Source organism: Cynocephalus volans, chromosome 9 (genome assembly GCF_027409185.1).
Source record: "Cynocephalus volans isolate mCynVol1 chromosome 9, mCynVol1.pri, whole genome shotgun sequence".
Classification (NCBI taxonomy): domain Eukaryota; kingdom Metazoa; phylum Chordata; class Mammalia; order Dermoptera; family Cynocephalidae; genus Cynocephalus; species Cynocephalus volans.
In genome coordinates, this window is record NC_084468.1 from 76,597,679 (window position 1) to 76,622,527 (window position 24,849).

General features: G+C 37.0%; 1 protein-coding gene across 5 annotated transcripts in view; it reads right to left on the bottom strand.

Annotated features, from left to right (window-relative positions):
- The window catches only part of FAM13A (family with sequence similarity 13 member A), an 86,850-nt gene that overhangs the window by 23,407 nt on the left and 38,594 nt on the right, over positions 1-24,849 (bottom strand). For all 5 annotated transcript variants that reach the window (XM_063107560.1, XM_063107556.1, XM_063107561.1 and 2 more), the window contains 3 exons: positions 16,051-16,127; positions 15,593-15,635; positions 7,090-7,237 (listed from right to left, as the gene is read on the bottom strand). In XM_063107560.1, the coding sequence (XP_062963630.1) occupies positions 7,090-7,237; positions 15,593-15,635; positions 16,051-16,127 (268 nt within the window). The remainder of the gene's footprint in view (positions 1-7,089; positions 7,238-15,592; positions 15,636-16,050; positions 16,128-24,849) is intronic.

Consider the following 24,849-nt stretch of genomic DNA (forward strand, 5'->3'; position numbering starts at 1 on the left):
TAGGAAGCAGATTTGTGTGCTTCTGTCAAGTGCGTTGGGATCAGCACATGTATGGTGCATGCTTTGCACTTGAAACTTCAGAAGTTGCTCAAGACTACAGAGTGAGAGATACATACGTAAGATAGTCAAATGAGAAAAAACAGAATGCCTTACAAAGGACACATCTGTACAAACTATTTTGACAATCTGTAAGAAAAAAGACATACTCAGCACAAAATCCTGACCTGTCATTTTGGGAGGGAATAGGGTCATGTTTATTTCTATTTACTGTAAAACTCACCTCAATATATTCCTTTCCTTATTAAAAAAAATACTTTTAGAAGATTTTAAAGATAGAGCTCAGGCAATATAGGGTATCTCATTTGTAATACTCCACATTAAAAAAAAAAGTTGTGCTTTAAATCTATTTGTGGGTTACTGTGATTTACACAAGGCTGGAATTTGGCCATGATCTTAAATTCTGGAATTCCTAGAGTTTGAACCATGAAAGAGCTCCTTCAGCTATCAAACTATAAAATGTACAAAATGATCTTAAATAAGTGCTTATTCAACACTTTATCTAAAAAGACCATATAACAGCTGTAAAATAATAACTACCAACACACAGTTCTTCACACTCAATTAAACAGAATATTTAGATGAGGGTCCAAATATGCATGCCCCCCCTCACCCCGCTTTAAAAAACTCTCGAAGTGATTCCAATGTATAGCCAGGTTTGAGAACCACTGATCCAACCCAGCAGGTTACAGATAAGGATACTGAAACCCAAAGAACAAATACTTATCAAAGACAAGAGTTGGGACTAGAAACTAAGTCTCCTGACTTCCAGATCAGTGCTTCAATTTAGAATGTGCCAAGTGCTTCAGTAACAATGATGGCTGTCAGAAATTTTTGAAGACCCTACAGTGTAACAGGGAAGATAAGCACATTAGTTAAAAAAAACTTAACCTCATATTGATCAAGGTCTAAAAGTTCTCAAAATGTAAAGAGAACCAAGATGAAAATATAGCTATTTTGAAAAATGAAAGCAGTGTTAAAGACAGGTTCTGGTCTATTGAGGCTGAACAAGTGGCAGAGAATATGTTGGTAGATATACTTGGCGGAAGCTGGAGATGAACAGGAGGTGCTTCACCCTTTGTACCAACACTATCAGTCTGGTCCTCCTAAGCAGGAGGGCTCAGATATGAGCAGCTTGGAACTGCCAACTGAAAGAGTAACAAATGGACTAAGAGGAGAAGTAACAAGAGAGTGAGTGGAAAGTAATCCCTAGGAAAAATGAAAAATTTAGTGTTAAGTTGCAGAAAATGGAACTATTAAATTGACCAGATTGCATCTTCTATTTCATGGTATTTCATAAGAGCAGTTATTTTGTGCAAGGACTAAATCAATAGAGCCAGGCCAGGGAGAGGGTTATGATGGCTTGAACAGTAGTGCAGCAGGCAATAACTTCCTCGCAGAGCAGCAAAGGAGCAAAACAACTGGGGGAAAGGCAAGAAGCTTCACCAGGGACAGAGGGCTTTGGCAAAACAGATCTGATGTTGATACTGGCAATATAGATGTGTGGTTAGATTGATATTTCTACTCATCAAAACTTAGTTTGAAAAGGTGTTACTTTAGATCCTGAAGCTCTTTGTCTGATTCTAGCAGAATATCTCTTTTAAAAGGTTACAACTAATCTTTGGTTTAAGTTTTCAACCAGGTGACCTCTGTGTACAAAATATTGCAGAAAGAGTGTGTGTCTGTGTGCACTAACCAAACATGTCTCCAATAAAAGATAAACTGTGATCTTGAATTCACTATGAAATACTAATCAGGGGACGAAATTATCAATACTGTGTGGCTAACATGGGCCATCCATTAGTTTTCTTGTTTGTTAGCACAGCTTCATTTTGTGGCTCCATTCCTGACCAACTACTTCACTAATAGAAGACTAAATGTGTCTTCTCCTATTGTCACCAGTGTTACATAGGAAATGCACAGCTGAAGAAATCCTAGTTTGTAGGTGGCATTTTTTCTTAAAGCATGTGGTAAGGGCAAACAAATTCACTTATTTAAAAATGAGAACTGTAGAACCATTGAGAATTTCAGCATTAACAAAATAAAAGGGAATGTTTCATTCAAGATTCAATAAAACCAACTATTTCCCTGTTTTACTTTGAAATGATTTAAAAACTCAAGGCTATCTCATGTTTTAATAGTTGGCACTCAACTAGAAAAACAAGCAAAAACTAAATAGAACAGTTTGGCACATAATATGACTAATTGCATTACCTTTTTAGAGAGCCAGTTTTGAGGATGTATTCACTGACAAGTACCAATTGTAGTTAGGGAATTATTTTATATTTTAACTAGTAATTCTAAAGCAATGAAACAAACAGGATATCGCAAGAAAATTATTCAAAGGGAAAACAGAAAAGATTTGAGGCTTCAAATTGGATTTTCATCCTAAAGCACTCCATAAAATAAATGCATTTTCATACTTAGACCAAAATTCCTTGGGTACAGTGATTTCACTTTTAGTCATGTGTCTTGCCACAATGAACTCAGGATATAAATATGACATGTCTCTCTATCAGGTCAGCTGACATCACAGCAAGCAGGTAAGAAATAACAGAGTTAAAGCTGTAAGCTTGCTATTTAAGTAATAAAAAAGAGTAGGTCCTGGGGAAGTTCCAATTCAGACACTACAGTACACATGGAAATAAAAGAAATTCACTGTAGGAAGAGGGAACATCTCTCTGAGTAATGCTAATATGGTCACTGGGATATACCTACTCTCTGATTAGCTGGCCGTGGAGATGATTTATTTCTAAGAAATCTGCACAGAATTAAGGAAGCTTATTTTCCACATTTCATTTCCAACTATGTTATTTACAGCCATTACTACTTGGCATGATGTCATAATCATCTTTCTTCTCATTTGTGCTAGTAGGTATTTACACTTCTAAGACACAGAAAGTTGTAAGCACCATTGGGAGGTTCTTTACTGGGTAACCTTCTATAACAATTTCCTTAGTGTTCCAAAATTAAACCTTAGAACAATGGTAGTCCTATTAAAATACACAAATAGCCTTGCTAGTCAGAGTTAGAAGGAACCTTGGCAGTCAGCTTTACCAATCACATATTTAATCCTTAAATTTCATATATATCTGTTTTGCCCCTAGCAAAGTTGATGAGCAGGCTGTCAACAGCCCCATTTAAATCATTACTAAATGTGTGGAACAGGATAGGACTGAGGACTTTACCTAATGAGAATATCCCCATTTGAGCTGACTTTGATACATGCACCTGCATATTTAAGTGCAGTTGCTTAATCAGTTACTAACTCACTATGCTACCTGCCTTCTATCCCTGCCACATCTCTGACAAGGCTATCATCATGGCCCTGAGAAAGGCCCCACAGAGGTCCTTTCGAATGCAACATTTCTCTAATCCAGAGTCTAGTAACATAATAAAAGAAAGAAAGAAGGTTGGAGTGATATAGTTAGTCCTTAGTAAATCTGTGGAGGACCTTGTAATTACTGATTCCTCTTCTGTGTTCAGAGCCATCCATGGTCATAAGGTAAAATTGGGCTCTGATTTCAAAGAAGGCAAACTGTGGCTGATTTTTCCTGAAACTGTACTCGGAAATATTTACAGAAGATAATAACTAACATTCACATAGTGTCTATCTACTATGTGCCCACACTGTGTTGAGCACTTTGCAGATTTTAGCCCATTTAATCCTTGCAACAAACTTACTAAGTAGATACTACTATATTTATTATTCATTATTATCTATTATTATATTTATTTAAAGATGGGGAAATTAAAGCAAAACTAAGACAGGTTTAACTTGCCCGCAAAGCTGGATAAGCAGCAGCACCAAGATTTGATCCCAGGGGGTCTGGATCTTAACCACTCTGGTCTACCTCCTGCCATGACACATAACTAGCATTGTGCAGAAAGAGGCATCCAGTAGAAGTCAGGAGACTTTGTTACTCTGAATCATCATTTTGCCTCTTTGGCTTCAGCTTTCTTATCTGTATGATGGGAGTGTTCAATTGGAAGAGCTCTTAAGTTCCCATGCTTCTCTCTGATTCTTGTACTAGATTTCCTTTCCAAAGTTATTTTCGATAAGCAGTAAGTGATGAATGAGATATGTCAATTATGAGCGTACTTCAAAAAGTTCATGGGAAGATGAGTACTATCTTTTAATTCTATTTTCTATGAACTTTCTGAAGTACCCTCATATTTTACGCTCTTTTCAAAACGTTAAAATTAGTTTTACAATGGCAAATCAAATAGAGTAGCTAGTGTTTAAACCCCAGTACTTCCAGAAATGGTACACCCAAATGAACATGAACTGGCTGCTTGGGAACATTCTAATTATGCAACTCTGAAGGGCTTTAAATAACACAGAATATTATGTTTAATTTGTGTATTCATTTAACCTTGGAGAGAGGAAACCCTAATAATAATAATAATAATACAGGGTCACCAGGATAGAGCCATATCAAATAACATGCCCTAAAACACAGCTACATACAAGCATGACTAGACTCGGATCCTACATTAACTGTGAGAGGGTTCCACTCTGTGCAGCCTACGGAATCTACTTATTAGTTTCATTTCCCTTTTTGTTTCCTTGATGCTAAGCCCCAGAAGCCAGAGAACATCATTTGCATATGGCAGCACACACTGCAGAGGCCAGCACCAGCAGGCTGTTCACTGAGTACTGCCTCCCCTGCTATTCTACGATTCCACGTCAGTGCGAGAGTATGAACTATGTGGGAACAGGGAAAGAGCAAGCGAACGAGAAAGGGGGGTTATGCCACATGGCGGCTTAAAGACTGGTGATGCGGGCCTACAGACAGATACCGGTTCCTACAGTTTTTAGTCATTATTACTTCCATTTCTGTATTTTGTTCCATTGTTTCCACATTTGCAATGTAAATTAATGCAAAGTTTATTCCATATTGAATAGCCACCATTTTGTTTCTTACTGAAGCTATAAAAAGTGATATTTTAGTGATCATATTTATTGCTCTCATTTTATTTACCCTTTCTGCAGAAATTCCCTTATTTTGACTACACTTACAGCCATATGACTGCTATGATGTAACTTGGAATGTTAAAATAAATATATAATAAAAAAAGTCACTGAAAAGCAGTAACCAAATGATTGAAATGATCCTGAAATGAATCCGTGTAGATTTTTAAGACATGCAAGGTCAATGACAAATGCAATAATTGGCAAAAAAAAAAAAAAAAAAACAAATTATTTCATAAATTACATGGATAAAACAATTCACATTCCCAAGCTTATTGAAATGAAATGTATTTTCTTCCCAAATAACCTTTTAAAAAATCCATCTAGATTTACAAAATAAAATAATGATGATTTTTTATCTGGAAAAAAGTTCTTTAAATAATGAAATAAGTTTTAAGGAAATTATAAATTGGCTTTCACCTACTCGGGAGAGAATTTTCAGCTATATATTAGCCTCTTTAAGTGTGCTGGGAAAGATTATAAATTTATGATTAGCCAAGATAAAAATAATCAAACTGAGTCTATTTCAGGAGGAGGAGGAGGAGGAAGAAGATAATGTGGCTAGTGTGAACTCTGACCAAAAATCATAGTTCTTATTGAGAGGTTTAGGGGCAGACCATACCACTAAAACCCAAATATAGTATTTATTTTGATTACTGCTTTTTTCTTTTATTTGGGTAAGAGTGACTATGGGACTTTTTTTTTGGCATGTGGGGAGGGGTTGTTCTTCATGTATCATTTAAAAGCTAACACATGATTATATCAAAGTACACAAGAATGAAAGGAACAAAACAATCTCCAGGAATACCTCACTTAAATTAAAAACAAAACAAAACTCAGCATTTTGTGCTTAGTGAGTATGTTATGAGCTGGAAACATCTGACAAAATCTCAGATCCACTGCTCTAATTATATAAAAAGAATTAAAACAGTTTTCTTAGATTACAAGGAGGGAGAACTAGAATAAAAAACAAAACAAAACAGTTTATCTGCTTGTTTTCACTGAAGTCCTGGATGCCAGAAGCACAGTGGGGTTACTCTTTTTCACCTTGTGGTCTTTTCAGATCACCTTTGGATCCTTCATCTAACATTACTAACTTAACAAGTATTTCTTGGTTAAAAAAAAGCATTCAAGGGTAGAGACAGTTAAAGTGCTAGAGATAATTCATTTTTCATAGTTGTGATTCTCTGCTAAGTCATTGTGTTAAGTCATGCTACTCTACTGAAATCAGGAGCATAATTTCTCCCTCACTGTAGCCTTCAAACACATACATTTATTTTGGATACATATTGATACATGTTTGGAGGCAAGCACATGGATAACGAAAGAATGAGCGGCTTGATAAAACTGCTGCAATATCCTCCCTGAAATACAGTTTTGACAAGGCTGCCTTCTTTACAAGTACATTTCTAACATTTTCACGAAAAAAGTCTCTAGAAAAACCAATCTAAAACACTGTGTTACAGGCTCAGTAGTTGATAAGCAAAGCCATTAAGTTTGCTCACCTGGATTAAAAAAAAAAAAAAACCTATCCATAAAAACAAACATAGAAGCAAGGCAAAGCAAAACATCTTTCCTGAACAATGGGAAGGAGATTTAATGAAGGAGGTAGGTGCTGGCATGTAGTAGTGGGAAGATCGAATACACTGAAAGAGGAGATCCTAAATGCACACCGGTTTCTTACTACTCTGCTTGGTACTACTAGGGGTAAAAGACATACATGTCAGCACTCCAGCTGAGTTTTAAAAAAAAAAAAAAAAAAAAAAAAAAAAAACCCCGAAAAAACAACAATAAAAATCAGGAGTGCAAGGTGACACTACGATAAAGGGAAAGCACATTTTCTTTCTTAAATTGCAACTACCCTTGGCAACATTTAACGTGAGATATTTCTGTGCCAGGTAAAGGATTTCCAGTCACTTAGAAATGCAGTTACCTGTGCAAACATAGCCCTCATTCTCACCCACCCCCACACGGTTACATGCCTCTGCACCGATACATGCTTTTCCCTTATACATGCTTTTCTGATATTAAATCAGCCAGGTATCAGACAACCCTACCTTCCCAGCTCTTCTCATCACACAATGCAGTCAGATCCAACTGGGGCACTTCGGAGACAAAGCTCTCCTGCTGGTCACTGGCATCTTGATTCCTCTGCTGTTTGGTGTCAGATATGCTGGGATGCTCCTGAATCTTCATCGTGGGGCTCTGTAATAACAGCACAATGTCCCCAAATATCTGCTGCTCACCAAAACCCAAAAATGCCTGCAGCAATTCCACTTACAGATGAAACCTCCCAAGCCATGGCTGCTAATGCACTTAGCACAGAAATCAAAATCATGGCTCGATGCCCCTGGGATACTAGCTGGTTACTTGCATGCAAAAAGCTACTTTCCATCTGTGCTCTTTTAACTTTTCTTCTGCGAGAGAGACAAGATGATTTCCCAGGGCTGTTCTTCCTGATAACAGCAGGCAGATGACAGTCTGGATGATTACTGATTGGGGCCAGGAATGAGAGAAAGGAGTTTGTGTTTCCTTAAAGGAGTACGGCTCTCCAGACTGTCGACAAAAGCAACAAAAAGCTGGCTACTGCTGTTGCTAAGGCTGTAGTAGCAACATGGTGTCTCGCACGCAGACTTCTTTGCCCCTTAGGTAAACAGTCGTGCAAGGCCAGGAGCAGAGGCTGTGTACGCGGACGCTCCCTGCCGGTCCTGCAGGCTTAGCTCAATTAAACGGGGCTTGCTGCACATTCCCAGATTTCCTGTGGTTGTTTTCTCACTAAGTGTGGGGAGAACAGACTATTTATGGAGGAGCTCTGGGTATTAAAGCATTGTTGCGCAAATTCAAACAGCACAAGGGTTTGGCATCTCATCTCAGCTAGCAATAAGAAATACAGACTCTGGAAATGAGCCAAAATTACACGGGGAGCATGACTTCCTCCCTCCCCCAAGTAAAAAGCCAAGATCGCAAGTCAGTGATGCATAATTTATATCTCAACACATGCAACTGTCACTTGTTTTCCTACTATCCATTTACTCTGAGTATTAAATACTTGGCTACATTTGGTTTTGCTCATTGGTGGCACCCACACCAGGCTAGGTCACCTGCGGGACTGAGGGATGGCAAAATCCTCCCCAAAGGGCTGATATTTAAGCTAAGTGATTTTATGTTCTTATAAAACTGCATTGAAATTAATTCTATTACATTGAAATTATTTTTTTACCTTGCTCTTTTGGCATCCTGTATATCCAACCACTGTCACTCTTCCCTCGCTCATAAAATTATAAACAAAAGTGTTTATGAAAGAGTTTACCGACAAATATATCCTTGTAGCACAGCTCTGTACAAATGATTTTCTTTGGGAGTAACTGGAAGTTTATTCTAGCAAGCATACTATTTGAAAAAACTAAAAACATCTGGAAATCATAAGTGATTTCATTAATGCATGAGAAATGTTCTTATGCTTAAAATAAAGCACTGCTTGAGACTTCCAGCTACTTTTAATAGCTATCCAACACCGTTTTAAATCACCAGGGGAAAAGATAGGGCTTTTACTATTATATTATTTCCATGAAATGATGCTTCAGTACTTTTTTCACATTTGAGATACAACAAAATACCATCCATTAGGTTATGATGAGCCACTGAAGTCAGGTGGAAATGCCAAGTACATCTAAAGCTTTAAGACACTTTAAAAATGCCATTTGTCTATTGGAGAAAAAAAAAACAGATTATGCATTTATATCACAAAAATTATTTGCTCTTTGACCTGAATCCTAAGTGGACCAGAGTTGAATGCCCAAATCTGGTGCTCAGCTTTTTAAAAATTACAGGATTAATCAGTCACCAATCGTGTGTGTGTGTGTGTGTGTGTGTGTGTGTGTGTGTGTCTGTGTGTGTGTGTGTGTGTGTGTGAGAGAGAGAGAGAGAGAGAGAGAGAGAGAGAGAGAGAGAAAGAATATCCATACAGCAAATAAAAATTTTCTCAACAAAGATTTCTAATGCTTGTTACATTTAGAGACATCAAAAAAAAGGGAAGAATACAAGAAATATGATTTCATTTTTAAAGTATGGTATTTTCTTCCTGAGGAACATATATCAAGTCATTTAAAGTGTAATGCCATGGAAAGGACAAAGACTTTGCTGACAGGAAGATCTGAGTGTGGAGTGTGGCTCTGACATTTACTAGCTTGGTGCTCTGGCTGATTCCTTCCCTTCTCCAAGCCTCCATTTCCAAGTCTTTAAAACGGCATTAATGATATCAGTCCTGCAAGGTTCTCTTGAAGATCTGAGAGAAGATCTGGAAGGCCTCTAGCATGGCGCTGCAAGCATGAGACACACACAAATGGAAGCCATCATGCTTTCTATTATTATTTGACACCACACGAAGATGAACGAGTAAAACATTGCTAAGCCTTAAAATTGCTAGAGAGAAGAATTGGAGATAAGGAACATACAACTTCAATTTGAGGTGAAACGTGATCCGACAAAGGATGGAACAATGTTTTAAATGTTATGAAAAAATATTAGCGAAAAGAACCACTAGTGTACTGTCTTGAATCAGCAGCAGCAATTCTGACTTGGGGACAGACTGGTACGGGGGAGGGGGTGGGGGAGGGTAGGGTCCTTCGAACAGAAGGAAGGGGAAAGAACAAGAGAAAGGCAGGTACAAGAGCGTGGCATGCTGGCTCACAGCAGGGAGGTTTGGGGTGGCCGGCCCTTAGCATGGGAAGGGGGGTGGCAGCTAGGTATTATCTATTTACATATCACATAAACATATATTACATAATGAGGCTGCCTACTATATGTGAGGTGCTAGACATGCAAAGATAAAATTCATTAATTCGTTCAAGAAATGATTTTTGAACACCTACTATGTGCTAGACAGATTTTTAGACATGAAGGAAACTGCAGTGGACAAAATAAAGTCTCGGTCCTAACAAATCTTACAGGAAGAAGTTAATACAGAAAAAGATACCAGGACTATAGAGAAAAACAGAGCAGGTAAGAGGGATGTTGGTGGTGGGGGTCAAGGCTCCCTGTTTTAGACTGAGAGGTCAGAGAAGGCCTGCCTGATAAAGTGACATATGAGCAGAGATGTGAAGGACGTGGGAGAGCAGACCATCCGAGGGAAGAGCAGTCCGGGAAGAACGAGAGCAAGTGCAAAGGCCCAGGGGCGTGGTTGTTTTTTATACATTTCAGGAAGAGCAAAGAGGTCACTGTATCTGGAATCCAGCAAAGGACAGTCAGAACCACCATAAACGGGTGTTTAGCATATGCACTGAGCCATATATGATGAGGCATCACTTAATCCTCTATGTTAACTTACAAGAAGCTTCTGGAATTCCTGGCTGATTTCTGGCACAGCAGTGGAGAGATTCCTCCTACATAAACATACACCAGCTCACACAGCATGGACACACTTGGCACAGCAAACGCTCACAGCAAACACTCCCTTGACACTGCAAACACTCACAGTAAACACCTACCGCATGTGGAAATACACGTGCAGCTTGGCCCTGTCCTGCTGTGCTCTGATCAGTCCCTGACGTTGCTCTCTCATTTGCCTGCTGCTGCTAGAGTCTCGATTTCTGGCCCTGCTAGTATCTGAAGTTGAAATGGTTGCCTTGTGTGGGGTTGCAAAGTGGGCTGCTGATGGTTTTATGTGCACATGGGAGCCAGGGATGCTGCTCAGTGGCTGTGGTGAAGGTGTTCAGGCTCTGTAGCAATATAGCAATATGCTAGCATAAAAACTGCTCTTCTGTCACGTGTCAGTCAGCTGAGTCTAAGTGAGGCACCTTGGCAGTGTGTTCCACACACTCTAATAATGCTTACCATATAGTATCACAAATACTTGTCTGTTTTTCCTACTAAATCATTAAGGTTAAAATGTCAGAGGCATTCTCAAATACCAAAATATTTTTGGTTCCAACTTTTATTGTTTACATGTCTAATATCTTCAGTTAAATCACAGAGTAAATAAATTAATCTCACAATTTTCAACTCAGAGATCCTTATGCTATGATGTCAGACACAAAACTCTTATCAACAATGCTGCACCACATAAAAACATTAAATATTTGTGTATGAAATAAACTGAGTGTTTGGCTCTTAGGGGAGACACTATGTACAGCAGATAAGAATGAGTTTTGGAGGCAGACACTCAATTTTCAATTCCAGTTTTACTAGTTGTAAGATCTTCAGTGAGTAAACCTCTTTGAACTTTAGTTTTTTTCTATTATGGGAACAAGACCTGATAATGCTGTTGTGAGGGTTAAATGAAAAACATGTATAAAACAGATAGCCCATAGTAACTGTAAAAGAAATGTTATTTCTATTTACATCCTACCTCCCTTTCCCATTCATCCACTCATTTGACAAGTGTGTACTGAATACAAACTATGTCCTAGGCACTGGAATTCAGGAGTGAACAAGATATAGGATTTAGTGTGGAGGACAGATGTTGCACATATGTGCCAAGTGTCATTTATGTTATAAAAGAAAAACACAGGGTGCTAGGGAGCAAATAGTGGAGAGAGTTCACCTTGCCTGGGGCTTCTGGTGACATTCCGCATTCAGGTCAAGGAGCCATTAACTTTGCCAAGACTTGTCCCTGTTTGGCTGGGCCTGGATTTTTCTATCCCCTGACTTGATTCTGCCCCTTCCTTGCCTTCAAATAGTTTGTAAATTTTTGTTCTAACCCTTCTCCTTCCTGCACGGCTACCTATTAGCTTACCAGAGCTAGGAATGACAATATCAGAGTGTGCTGTATAATGCAGCTTGCACAGGAAGAAACTACAGTGTTAAGAGAAGAACCATATAGAACCATGAATAGTTATTGTTTGGCCTGACAATAAAGAAAAATGGACATAAATTTCCAAAATCCATGTGAACTGCAAAGCTTCAATAGCCTTTTGTGACTGGATTAAATTGGAAGTGACTCTAAATACAGCTTTTTTAATTTTTTAGCTCTGATATTAAAACCAATAATAAAATTCTGAAGCTTCCAGGAAAAAGAATGAAGTTGAAATAAGTCATCCATTTCATAAATACTTGTTGATGGGGATATTTCAGAAATCCACTTTTTCAGGGCGGATAAAAGCCTGCACTTGAGATCTTGTGATAGCTAATATTAACTCCCAGCCTTGACTGGAAAGCCTTGTCGTCTCTCCTTTCTCTCTTACCTCTTTTTCTTCTATTTTTAAAGCAGGATAAGAAAAAGGGAAGTTGTCTTTTGTTTATTGTGAATGTCTTGTTTGTTATCAAAGGTATGCTTCTAAGCTCTCTTAAGCAGTAGGCTTAAGAATATAAAAATATCTTGAAAGAATTTTACATTTCATTGACCTCATAATTCTGATGTAAAATGATCTCTCCCAGATAATATAATACTCTCCCATGTAGTTAATAATTTTTACTTGTTTTGCTTTCTTGACAAAGAGATTCATTATAAAGTTATAGTTTTAATATTCTAGATTTTATATGGAAGCATAAAATACTTTCACAATAGAAAATAACTTAGAAGGAATTGAATTGAAGCGTAAAGCATAAACTCCATTGTAAACAGAACTCGGAAAATCTGTACTTTCAGTGATATCTTTTAGAATCTAGAAATTGCTAGTTTTAAGAGATGTCTTCTCTTCTGGATACTTGCAGTTGTTAAAAGAATTTTAAAACAAAAGAACAAACATTCTAGACTCTGCATGCCCAGGGAACAGTGTGCTAGGCTCTTCCTCATGTTATCTCATTTCATATAACCCAGAAAGGCTATTTTTTTTTTTTTTTAATGTCAGCCTTTCCAAAACCTACCTGAAGAAACTGTCCTTTAATTTTTGGCATTTTGAAGTGACTCAACTTTTTCTTCCCATTGCCAGTGTGTCACTAATTAAATTTTAATCCAAACCACATAAGAAACTCATATGAATAGAAATGGGTAACTTTCATTGACCAATGCCCATCTGAGACGTCTTTTTGGATAAGATTGGTTGCATAATTAAAGGAAATTTAAAAGACATGCAACAAAGTGGTAAGCCCATGTTCACTTTCAAGACATCTTCAAAGAAAACATATTTAAAACTGTGAATAGATTATTTTAAAAATAAAGTCACCATTGTGCCTTCATTTGCCTTTGAGAAGCAGACCTAAGATAAGCCTTTCTATGCCTATCTGTCCCTCTAAGGAGAATCTCTGAGGCTGAAGGCTAGTATTTCTTCTTCTAATGGAAACAGTAGTCAAAAAAGAAAAAAAAATCACTTTTCCTCAACAATAGTCATTTGCTGTGTTATCTTATATGAATCTGAGAGTTTACAAGGAGAATTTTACAGGACAGTATTAATGAAGACAAAATCTGTCTTAATAGAAAATGAAATTGGAAAAATTATCATATCCATTTATAGTGGGCATGTAAATTCTGGCACCTTAATCTGATGCTACAGGAAACTGAAACAAAATAAATACTGGTTAAACAGAATCCTAGAAGGGCTAACCAAAGCCTAGACTTATTTTTTATCTCTGAAATTTAGGGATTATTACTACTTTACCAGAAAACCAGAGTAACTATCTGGGTGGTATAATAAGTTTTAGGAAGTGCTACATGTATTAAAAAGTAAGAAATTACAACATACTGAAACAAGGAAAAGAGCTTTAAAAATGGGAAATGGATCTTTTCAGTCTTTCATGAATAATAATAAAACATATTTCTTTCAGTGAAACAAATGCACACCTTCACTCATACTGTGGGGTGATGTCTTATTTTCCTTCTTTGGTGCAGCTGTGATAGAAAGGTGACATGGAAAGCTTAGTCTAGATTTTAACTCACCACCTAATTTTATCTCCTAACTGAAACTGCCATGATGACAATGATTATTAATAGTGAATGCTCAAGCAGTGCCAAAGATGCGCTGGGTGCTGATTGGTAGCTGCACTTGTAAGAATAGGACCTGGCACATGAAAGGAGGATTTAAGATTGTTTCCCCATGATTCACCCACTGCCATGGGAGCCATCCACAAAGACACCAAGGCAAACTGAGATCAGCATGAATTTAGCTTGGGTGCCACTTGGAATTTACGAGTTAATGTTATAAAGTCCATCCACACAGGTTACTCTATTCTCTTTCATCTCATAAAAGAGAACAGGCATAAAAGGGAAGAACTGAGAAAACCTCTCCAGGAGGCTAGCAAAGTGATTTTCTTTAAAATAATGTTTGAAATCATGATGAGTAGGTACTTGCTGTGAGTAGAGGAAGAGAGAAGAGAAAGGATGAAACATGGAAAAAAAAAATATCATGGGGAAATGAACTCTAAACATAGGGGCATAGAGACAAAGGAAGATTGCCTGGATCCCAAGGACTCATAGATGAGTTGAAAATAAGAGATGAAAAAAGTGGCTCAGAAGCCGTGAAATCAGGATGCAGAAGCACTCCCCTCTAGGGGATAACTATTATCCAGTTAGGTAATGAAGTAGTACACTTGACAAGGACACGTGACAAGAATGGAGTAGAAGGAACATGAGGGGGTCTAAAGCATTAGTGTATGGAGGGGGAGTGGTCATTAATTTCTAGCAATTTTATGTAAAATTTTATGTGCGTGTGCAGTTTTCTAAGAAGGGGGTCCACAGCTTTCTCATTCTTACTCTGCTAGACTGTGAAACTCCATGGGGGCAGGAACTGTGGTTGTCACAAAATCCCAGCTCATAGCACAGTACTGTGCATGGTAGGATTTAATATATGCTGTTGAATAAGTCCATCAGTGAATTAGGTCAGGGCCCCACAATGATTAAGAATCATTGGGTTAGAGGGAGAGTTCTCTGTATGATTAATATATCAAGAGTGAGAATTTAAAAATAGGTTGAGAAAAGCTTTAATACTTGCCAAAAACAGAGCTGATAAGATTGAAGGTGGAGTTGGAAGCATCTGGAAGTAGTAGGTTAAATACACATACATGAATTAAAGATGAGGCTCAGCACAATGAGTGGAGCTGGAGTTGGGAGCAAGAGAAACCAAATACCTGGGAAAGCCCGGTGATGCCTTGAGAAGACAAGCCGGAAGCCAGGAGGAAATGAAACTCAAAGATGTAGATGACATACTGAGTTAGAGATTTTTTTCTCCATTACTTACTCAAAATGAGACACAAAACTCAGAAAACAAATTGTATTAAGTAACTCAAAATGGATTTATGTTAATGAAAATTAATGAGATAATCCCTGCGACAGATCCATTAAAATTCACTCCTATATATTTCAATCACTTAAAAAAATGCATCAAATCATGGAAAGTCAAACCAGTAGTTTTGGCTTTTTGCTTTATTTTACTATATGAAAAATTTGAAGAGAAATCTCCATGTTATTAAAGTTTATCCTCCCAAGCAAAATAAAATAATTTAAAAGCAAAATAATGAAATTCTTATGATTTCTCCAGAAATCTGTAAGTCTTGGAATTTGCCTTTCTAACCACTCACAATCCTCTCACTTACCTCATTACCCTTTATGCACAATGTAATAATATTTCACATGCACACTCGGGAGCGTATGAACACATCACAGTCACACTATTGCTTGTTAGCACTCACCGCCAAATGCTGGGTGTGTCCACCATCTTTTTCATTTTCTTTGCTATAAACAACAGCAAAAACAACAAATAATATCACAAAATGTCCATTTGTTTTATAACAATGCTTTTCATGCATTGATATTATCATTTCATTTATTTTAAGTTGAGTAGCTCTAAACCAAATTGAGTAACTTTAAACCAAATTCTTAGAAAATTCAAAAACAAAACAAAGCAAAAAATTAATCAAAATAAAACAAAACTAGAAATACAAGCAAATATGAATATGGTTATTTGCCTTTAATAGCATCATGATAGAGTTTCTATTCTAAGCATTTTCCTTGCTATAAAATATTGCCAGTAAACATATAATTCTTTAATTCCATTCTTTTTAGTTCTTATAACACACATTGCATTAAATGAAAAAAAAAATCTTTTCACACCTTTGGAAAAAATGTGAGGAGAAAATTCTAAAATTACCTTTCACTGGACATCAGTTCAACATCATCAGGTCCAGTCCTCTCATGAGATTGTGTGGAACTGAGACTTTCCATATTCTGTAACAGAACAATTATTGATTGCCCAATAGGAATAGTAAGAAATATGCAACAGCAGACTCTCCTTTCTTTAAAACAGAAAAACCCGATAATATGTAGGTATAAACTAATCCTAGTCCTCATATTTCTAAGTTTGTTAAAACTAGTAAAACTATGATAGTTTATTATATAATGATGGCATAAAATTACATATTGAGCTTTATCATCCCTTTAACAAAGATACCTGACAGCATCAAAGAAATGGTCATTGTGCCTTGTAATATCTTAGGTATCATCCACATTTTATGGCTAAACATAGCAAAACCCAGATTGTCAAAGAATCAGGGTGGCTTTAGAATTGAGCTAGAATTAGAATTGAGGACTCTGACTTCAAATGTGATCAAAAAACTGATGTAACTGTCACTGCTTATTTATTTATATCTTTTCAATATATATTGCCAATAGATCTTGTGGATATGTAGCTTAAAACTAAGCTGTAAAACACCCATAAAAAGAAATGGAGTTAATTTAAGAACCTTTCCTTCTGCAATATTTAATGTTAATTGTTATATGAGCTAAGATGGAAAAAATATAAACAGGAAACATACTTTGTCTAGTCTGTATTTCAGGCTGCCAAGTAGGCTTAATGCTTCTCAGGAGTCATATTTTTAAGGTTTTTTGACTGCCTCTGTAAATATGGCCAAAGCTTTCTAAACATAATTCAGGTGACTGAGCACAGAATAAGTTCGTCATGCTCATGAAGGAAGATTACAAATAAGCAAACAAGAGCACATTTAAATTCAGTAGACTCAACAACACAGCTGCCTTGGAAATTTAGACCTGAATTTCACTGAACTTAGATTGATATCTTCATTCAAAGGACATTATGCATGACTTGCTCATCCTGTGTCAACGGAGTAAAGAAAGAACACGTATTGAAGCAACGTGTATTTGTCTACATATTAATAACCTCCCATTGTCAAAAACACTTTACCAAGTAAATCTGATTATAATCCCATGAAATTGGCATGTCTAAAAATCTCCACAAAATAAACATATAATGAGAATAGAAAACTAATCTTTGGCTTTTAGATGGATGAATTATTTTCCATTTATACTGGCTTGGTCGACTTGTCTGGAATTCTTAGTTGGCACTCTGTGCTCCATCAAAGAATAGAAACAAAGGGAGACAGCATAACATAATAGTTATGATGGTGGCTCTGGAGTCAGAATGCTAGGGTTAGAATTCTAGCTCTCTCGTTTGCCAACTATTCGACTCTAGTTGAGCCTCAATTTCCTCATCTGGAAAATGGAGATGGCAACAATACTTAACATAGAATCGTTACTGAGGATTACACAAAATACATGTAAAGCACTAGAATAATGCCTGGTACATTTAATGAATATTAGCTGTTGTTGTTGATATTATTATTTCGAAAGTTATAAAATCTCCAAGGAAAATATTTTACAGCTATTTGTCCACAGTTAACACAGTGTCCCAGGAACTAGAAAGACAGTGTTTGTATCTGCCATTAGAATACTGAGTATGAATTAGATAATTCACTTAGATAATTTTCGAGTGAATCTTAGTAATAAAAAGAAATTATGACAACATTGAATTATATCTCTAAAGTTTGAGATGGAAGAGGCCTCTATAATACAGCTCCTGTTACACCAAAGCATAATTGCTCTTATGACCTGAATGTGACCTTCCTGATAAAGAGCAATATATTTATAATAAAGAATCTTTGTTCCCATTGGTAATCTTCAACAGATTGTCAAAATCTTTAGTGTAAGATCTAGTGTAATAGTATTAGGTTTTCCTAAAGCTCTGAAATATGAATTCCCAGGGAAAGCACAATCCTCTGTCTTTGGATCATTTGAAAATAGTGTCAATGAAATGATATGTTTATAATTATATGCAAATGACTATTTCAGAAGAAATAAAGATTTTCAGATTAAAGCTAAGAAATATTCAGAAAGAATAGGAGAGGACAGAAAATAAGAATGGAAAATACATAAATTTAGAGTTATTTAGAAAATATTAGAAAACTGATTTTTTTTTCCCTCAACAGAAGGAACCAAAATGTAATCGATAGGTTTTGAGAATTATAAAAAAAAGTTAGTTTTGTTACACAATAGAAAGGTTTGCTAAAAGCAGTTGTGAGATGTGAGAAAGTTTAGCTGACCTCTGGGGTTAAAACAAGTATTAACTTCTTAACTCCTTTCCCCGCCTTTTAAATGTTTGATCCTTATGTTTAAGAACTCTCCAAGGATCTGAGTTTTTACAGATGTAATTTAGAAGGGTGACTTTCAATGTTGTTTAATATTCCTCTCTAAAGCTTTTCAATAATTTCAATTGTCAGGTTGTTTCTCCACACATTTGAAACTGTTGAATATTCATAGACTGATTTCACTAAAACAGCGTGCAAGTACTCAGTGTTCCTTTGCTAAGGTAGTTGGGTTGCACCTATAACTTTTAGAAACAGAGAAGATTTGAAAAATGTGTTACAACTAGCAAAGTACTCCAATTTTTTTCACAATGCAACTAACAAGGGTAGTAACGATCTAGGAGTCCCCTAACCAAACTACCTATTTCCATGGGCACCAAATGTTTTACAATAAATTCTAATTTTCATCCTTTGTCTAGGGTTTAGGGCAGAAAGATTAAGATAAAGAAATAGATCCGTAATTCACTGAGATGGGGGAAGAGGAAAATGTAACGCACAGGCCAATACAACGCTGAAACATAGAATGCTTCTATTGTATGAGGCGTGCTACTGGACTTTAAAACGTGTTGCAGTTGCTAATAGTCCTTTCCTATGAGAAAATATTGACTCAATGTCTTTTGAAGATTTTTGAACTGTGTTATGCTTCAAACACTTCTCTAGGTGTGGTAAAAGAGTAGTCCATTAATGTTTTTATTTATTAAAGGCCAAATAGAATTCTTATAGAAATGTTATATTGCATTAACTTTTATTTTAATTAGTCTTCTAAATTCAGAATTTTTAAAAGCTATAAGTAATTTTTTAAAAATAGCAAAGAATAGATTATGATTTCAAATATAATTTAATGAAATTGCTTCTTGCACTGTCATTTTTTTTAAAACCCGATAAAGCCTAGTTTATAATCCATAAAATTTTGACTCACAAATCCTACCAGTGACTTGCAACACAGATTCACTATGACTTCCCTCTGACATAATTTATTTTGATAATTTTTGGGTGTCAGAAGGAACTGAATTTTAAAAACCACCCTCCTCAATTATAAAAATAACCTCAAATCTAAAAGAGCAAAAGCCTTGATAAGGTTAGCTTTACACTATGGAATTTATTTTAAATTTTTCTTTCCCCCCTCTGTGTGTTGGCTTTGAAAGCTAGGCCCAAAACCTGTTCGACCACTGCCTGAAGCACTTGAAAACACTTGGAGCAAAAACAAATTTGTCTTCTAAAACTGTAAAATGCTGACAAAACCTTTATAGAAGACACTGAAAAAATGCCTTCTCTCAGTATACAAACAGCTCAGTCTGAAGGCTGCAGGAATGCTGCTAGTCAAAACAGGTTCATTATTCTAACCTTGAGCTCTATGAGAAGGAGAATATTTGACATAGTTTCATTAATGAAATTAATGGTAAGTCTGAATTCCTTTGTGTACCCTTTTGTACATTTTATGTTTTATTGCTTAAAACTGTACAGGCTCATCCACACTCAAAAAGAACTACAGGTATCATAAAGGACGCCTATGGAAGAGCTTGCTAGCTGTCTACCGGGACCCATTCTACTTTTCTTTCATAGTAATAAAGTAGCCACACATGCCCAGCGACAACACATTTGCGTTATGATCAGATATGGCCATGTAACTAATTTCTCTCCAGTGGGATGTGAGAAGTGACATATGTGGCTTACAGACCTGGCCAATAAAATGCCCCACCAGGTACATTCCTTCATGTTTATTCCCTTTCTGTGAGCTGAAAGCTACTTGCTGAAGACAGCAGAGATGCAGTTGGCCTGGGTCCCTGAAGAAATATGAGAAGCAAGCCTTCTACTCCCTTCTCTGGATCTGAACTTTTGCTTTAGATTGTCCCATGAGAAAGAACTTTTACTGTGTTTGAGACTTGAATTTTGGATCTTTTTGTTATGCAAGTTTCCCTAAACAGTTTGGCAACCATTCATGCACTCACTTCTTCCCAACACATAGTTCCAACTGAACTATGCAGAGCACTGGGGGTACAATGATGAAGGTGAACGAGACTGTCCTTGCCGTCATGACTTCTGTCGTTTGGCTACTGCCCCAACTATAGTTTGTTACACTGTTTTTATTACTTCATTTTTATGACAGGTTCCATCTGAATAGTAACATTAAACATTAACTGACAAAACATAGAATCCAGAGAGGCCAGTGCATTTTTCCTTACTCAATAGTATGCAAAGGAAAGGAATCCTAGATGTGTGTACTGTAGTCCCCCCTTATCCAGTTTTGCTTTCCGCAGTTTGTTTCCAGTGGTCAACTGTAGTCTGAAAATATTAAAGATATTTTAAGAGAGACCACATTTACATAACTTTTATTATAGTATGCTGTTATAATCATTCTATTTTATTATTAGTTATTGTTGTTAATCTCTTATTGTGCCCAATTTTTAAATTCTATCAGAGGTAGGTACAGTATGTATAGGAAAAACCAGTGTATATAGAATTTGGTACCATCTGTGGTTTCAGGCATCCACTTGGGGTCTTGAATGTACCCCCAAGGATAAGGGGGGCTACTGTATAAACATGGTGAGACTGATTTAAAAAGTTAGAAGAGCATTCACTTTTCTTAGATGAAAGATAGGTTGTGGTTAGAGTATAAGGACAGACCCTTGTTGTAACATGAAGGGGGCAGTAGGGGGAAACTGTTCTGATGAGACAGTCTTTAGATCAAAGTGATATGATCAGACCACTCCACTTGCCCACCAGGTCCCATCCCCTGTCGCTTACTCAAGAACACAGCTCCTGTGGTGGAGCCCTCTCCCCGCATCAACACTTTGCTCTCTATTGGCTTATCTTACACAAATATTTTGTAACTTCACTGCTTTTTAAAAACCCTCCCCTAATCTTACATTCTCTCCCCAGCTGCTACCTCATGTTTCTTCACTCCTGTGGAGCAAAACTTGTCCCAAAACGTTCCATACTTGTAGTATCCATTTCCTCCTATTCTTTCTTGAATCTATCTAACCAGATTTTTTCCTCCCACTTCCCTGCAAAATAGCTCCCATCAAGGAAGTTGTGGATTAGCTTGATATATGTGAAATTATCACTCACTCATTTATTATAATTTCTGTCTTCTCATTTTCTCTTGACTCAAATCTAATAAGGATCTCGACTCTATGTTCTACCAGAAATTGCTAGTGGCTTCCTCTTGGTCTCTTTTTGCAGGTACCCACCCTCTCAATGCTGCTATGTCTCAGGGCTCAATCCTTAAACCCCTTCTTTTTGCCCTCAGAACTCAAACCCTAGGTGTCAGCTTGTCCAGTCTCAAGGCTTTACATACCAACTGTGTGCCAAAGATTTCCAAACGTATTTATTTCATCTCTCCCCTAAACTCCAGATTACTATATCTAACCGCCTACTTGACTTCTTTATTCATAAACATTTCAAGCTTAACGTATCTAAATGGACCTTCTGGTTCTCCCCCCTAACTCTTCCTGCAGTTTTCTCCATTGTAGTAACTGCAACACCATCCTTCTGGCTACCCCCAAAATCTTGACGTCCTCCTGCACCCCCTTCTTTCTTCATGCCCCACATCTCGTCCATCAGAAAATCCTCTTGGTTACACTCAAAAATGTACCCACAGTCTGACCCCTTCTTTCCACCTCCACTGCTATCACTCTTATCCAGACTGATATCACCTCTTGCCTAGATTATATCAATTGTTTTACTTCAACCTCCGTCCATCTCTCACAGCCCCTGTGCTATTCTTAACCCAGTCGGCAGTGATCCTTTCATAAGCCATGTCAGAAAGTGACTTCTTTCCCCTCTCAGTCCTCTAGTGGCTTCTCATCTTATCCAAAGTAAATGCTGAAGTCCTAAAAATGGCTACAAAGCCTTAGGTGGTCAGGACTCCTGCTTCGTCTCTGACCTCATATACTACGTTCCTCTCTCAGCTCTGTTCTAACCACAGCCGCCACTTCCCTGTCCTCAAAAGGCTAAGCATGTTGCTCCTGCCTGGATATCCTCTCCCCCAGTATCCTGACGGCTCACTTCCTCACCTCCTTCAGATTCCCGCACACCTGTTGTTCTCAGTGAGGCCTGACCTGAGTATCTTCTGTACAATATCTATCCTTAACTTCCCACCACTCGCTGTCCTCTTTATCCTGATTTATTTCTCTTCATCTGACTATACAGTATATTTACTTGCTTCTTATCCATCTCATCCTATGAGAATGTAAACTTTAGGAAGGCAGAGTGTGTGTCTGTTTTGATATCCAGTGTGTCCGTAGCACCTAAAATAGTGCTTGTCACATAGTTAATTGTGTGATTGAAGAAACGATTAATTTTAAGACAGTGATTCACACTGTTGGGCTTTTTTATATTATATTTGATGCCATCCAGAAAATCACTGTCATGTAGTTTTTGACAGGAGTTCTTGCTGAGCTGTGTTGAACTGAAAACAAAGGTTTGAAATTGCTGCTTTAGGTAGATGGCCGTTTTGTGCAGCACAGAAGGTGGTCTGAAGAGGGGAGAGGGTGGACATGTGGAATATGTTGGGTGGCTGTTTCAATATTCCAGACTAGTTATAGTAAGGGTTCAGCTATGTGTTGAGATGGCAATACAAAAGGAAGAGGGAGAACACAATTGCTCCTCATCTCACACAGAATCTGCCTTCCCCTTCCCATTACCTCTTTCACTCTGCTCACTGTCTTCCAACCACAGTGGTGTTTCTGCGGTTCCTTGAACATTCCAGATAAATGATTGCCTGAGGGCCTTTGCACCTGCTACGCCATCTGTGTGGCTTGCTTCCTTACTTCTATTAGGTCTTTACACTTAAATGTCAAATTCTAGGGGAGGTCTTCTCTGACCATTTTATTAAAATTGCAAACCCTGCCCCTTCACAATTCCCCATTCTATGCTTTATTTTTCTTCCTAGTAGTTATCACAATCTAATATACTTTATATTTTTTATTTATCTTGATTACTGTCTGTTTCCCCCACTAGAATGTAAGGTCCATGAAGGCAGGAAGTTTTACCTGTTTTTCTCACTACCGTATCACCAGGATCTAAAATATTTCCTGGCACACAGAAGGCACATAATTATGTATAATTCTTTTTTTTTTTTTTTTTTTTTTGACTATAAAAGCAAATGTTTGGTCAGAGTGTAAAGAACTTGAAATGGGGTGGGGAAAGGTTTTGAAAGAGAGTTGGGGAAAGTAAAATTAGAAGGTTAAAAATAAGTGGGAAGTGAAGATGCACAACCTAACTTTCAGGATGTAGTCTATAGACTAGTCATTGTTATGTTTCCTGACTCTTTGCTTTGTGGTTACTTGTGAAGATCAGATTTTAAAATTCATGGAATGTGAGAGTTAGAAAAATCTTTGAAAACACCCTCACTTTACAGATTAGGAAGTTTTTCTTCTAAGTTGTGTTGGCAGAGTTTGAAATAATTCATTGCAAAAAAGACAAGGTCCACTGGGCTCACTTATGTTAACATGTGACAGGCATGATCGTGGAATGCGGAAACTGGCAACTAAGGTGGGGGCGAATCCTTTCAAATAAAATAGACTAAAATGGTATGAGGATCTCCCATCTAAATGTTTCTAAACAAAGACTATGTTCATAGTTTTATTGATAAAATACATATTCTAAGGAATAAATGTTCTTTTCCACTTCTATTAAGTATTTTCACCCAGCTAACATAAGACACTATTCCTGGTGAAAAAAAAAATATTGATGGGTTAAGTGCATGTAAAAAGGGATTCAAAGTACATTCTTTTTAAAGCTATAAAGCCAAGTCTCAGACTTTTAGTCACCATAAATCTCTTTGGCAAGATAAGCAAATCATGGGCCAAATAAAGAGCTAATGAAGTTAGTATTACTTATTTTACTTAAAAACTTGCTTTCCCCCCCAAAAAAAGAATTTAATCATCAATGTTAAAAAATAGTTAACACGCAATGATTCTAAAGTTAAATTCTTTAGAGAACTCAGCTGGCCAGCAGCTCAGCTGGTTAGAGTGCGGTGTTACCACACCAAGGTCAAGGGTTCAGATTCCTTGTACTGGCCAGCCACCAAAAACCAAACAAACAAAATTCTTTGGAGAACTGTATCAGACATAAGTCTGAGGTGGATGATTATTTCTGTCCATTCTAGCTGATCAATTTACTTCTAGAAACAAAGCTTCATGACATTTGGGGGGAAAAAATCACATAAATACGTTTTCTCCTAGATTCGCACCTATGTATATTTTACTTAGGGCAAAATTGGAAATCTTCTCGAGCACACACAGAAATTGACAATGAGAAAACAGGTGGCCTACAAGTTTTGCTAAATGTATGGAACACCCAGCATGAGCTAAAAACTTATCAGAGATAAAGGAGATCAAGATGATTTGCACACTGAACAGTAAGAACGAATATTGCCTTTTTTATTAGAGTCAAGTTCATGTTATAAAATTTATCTTCAGTTTCTTTTTAAATTTTTTTGAAACTAAAGAGAGAGAGAATTAGATGACAGACTTTGTTTTTCACTTTGTAGAGAAACTGAAGCATAA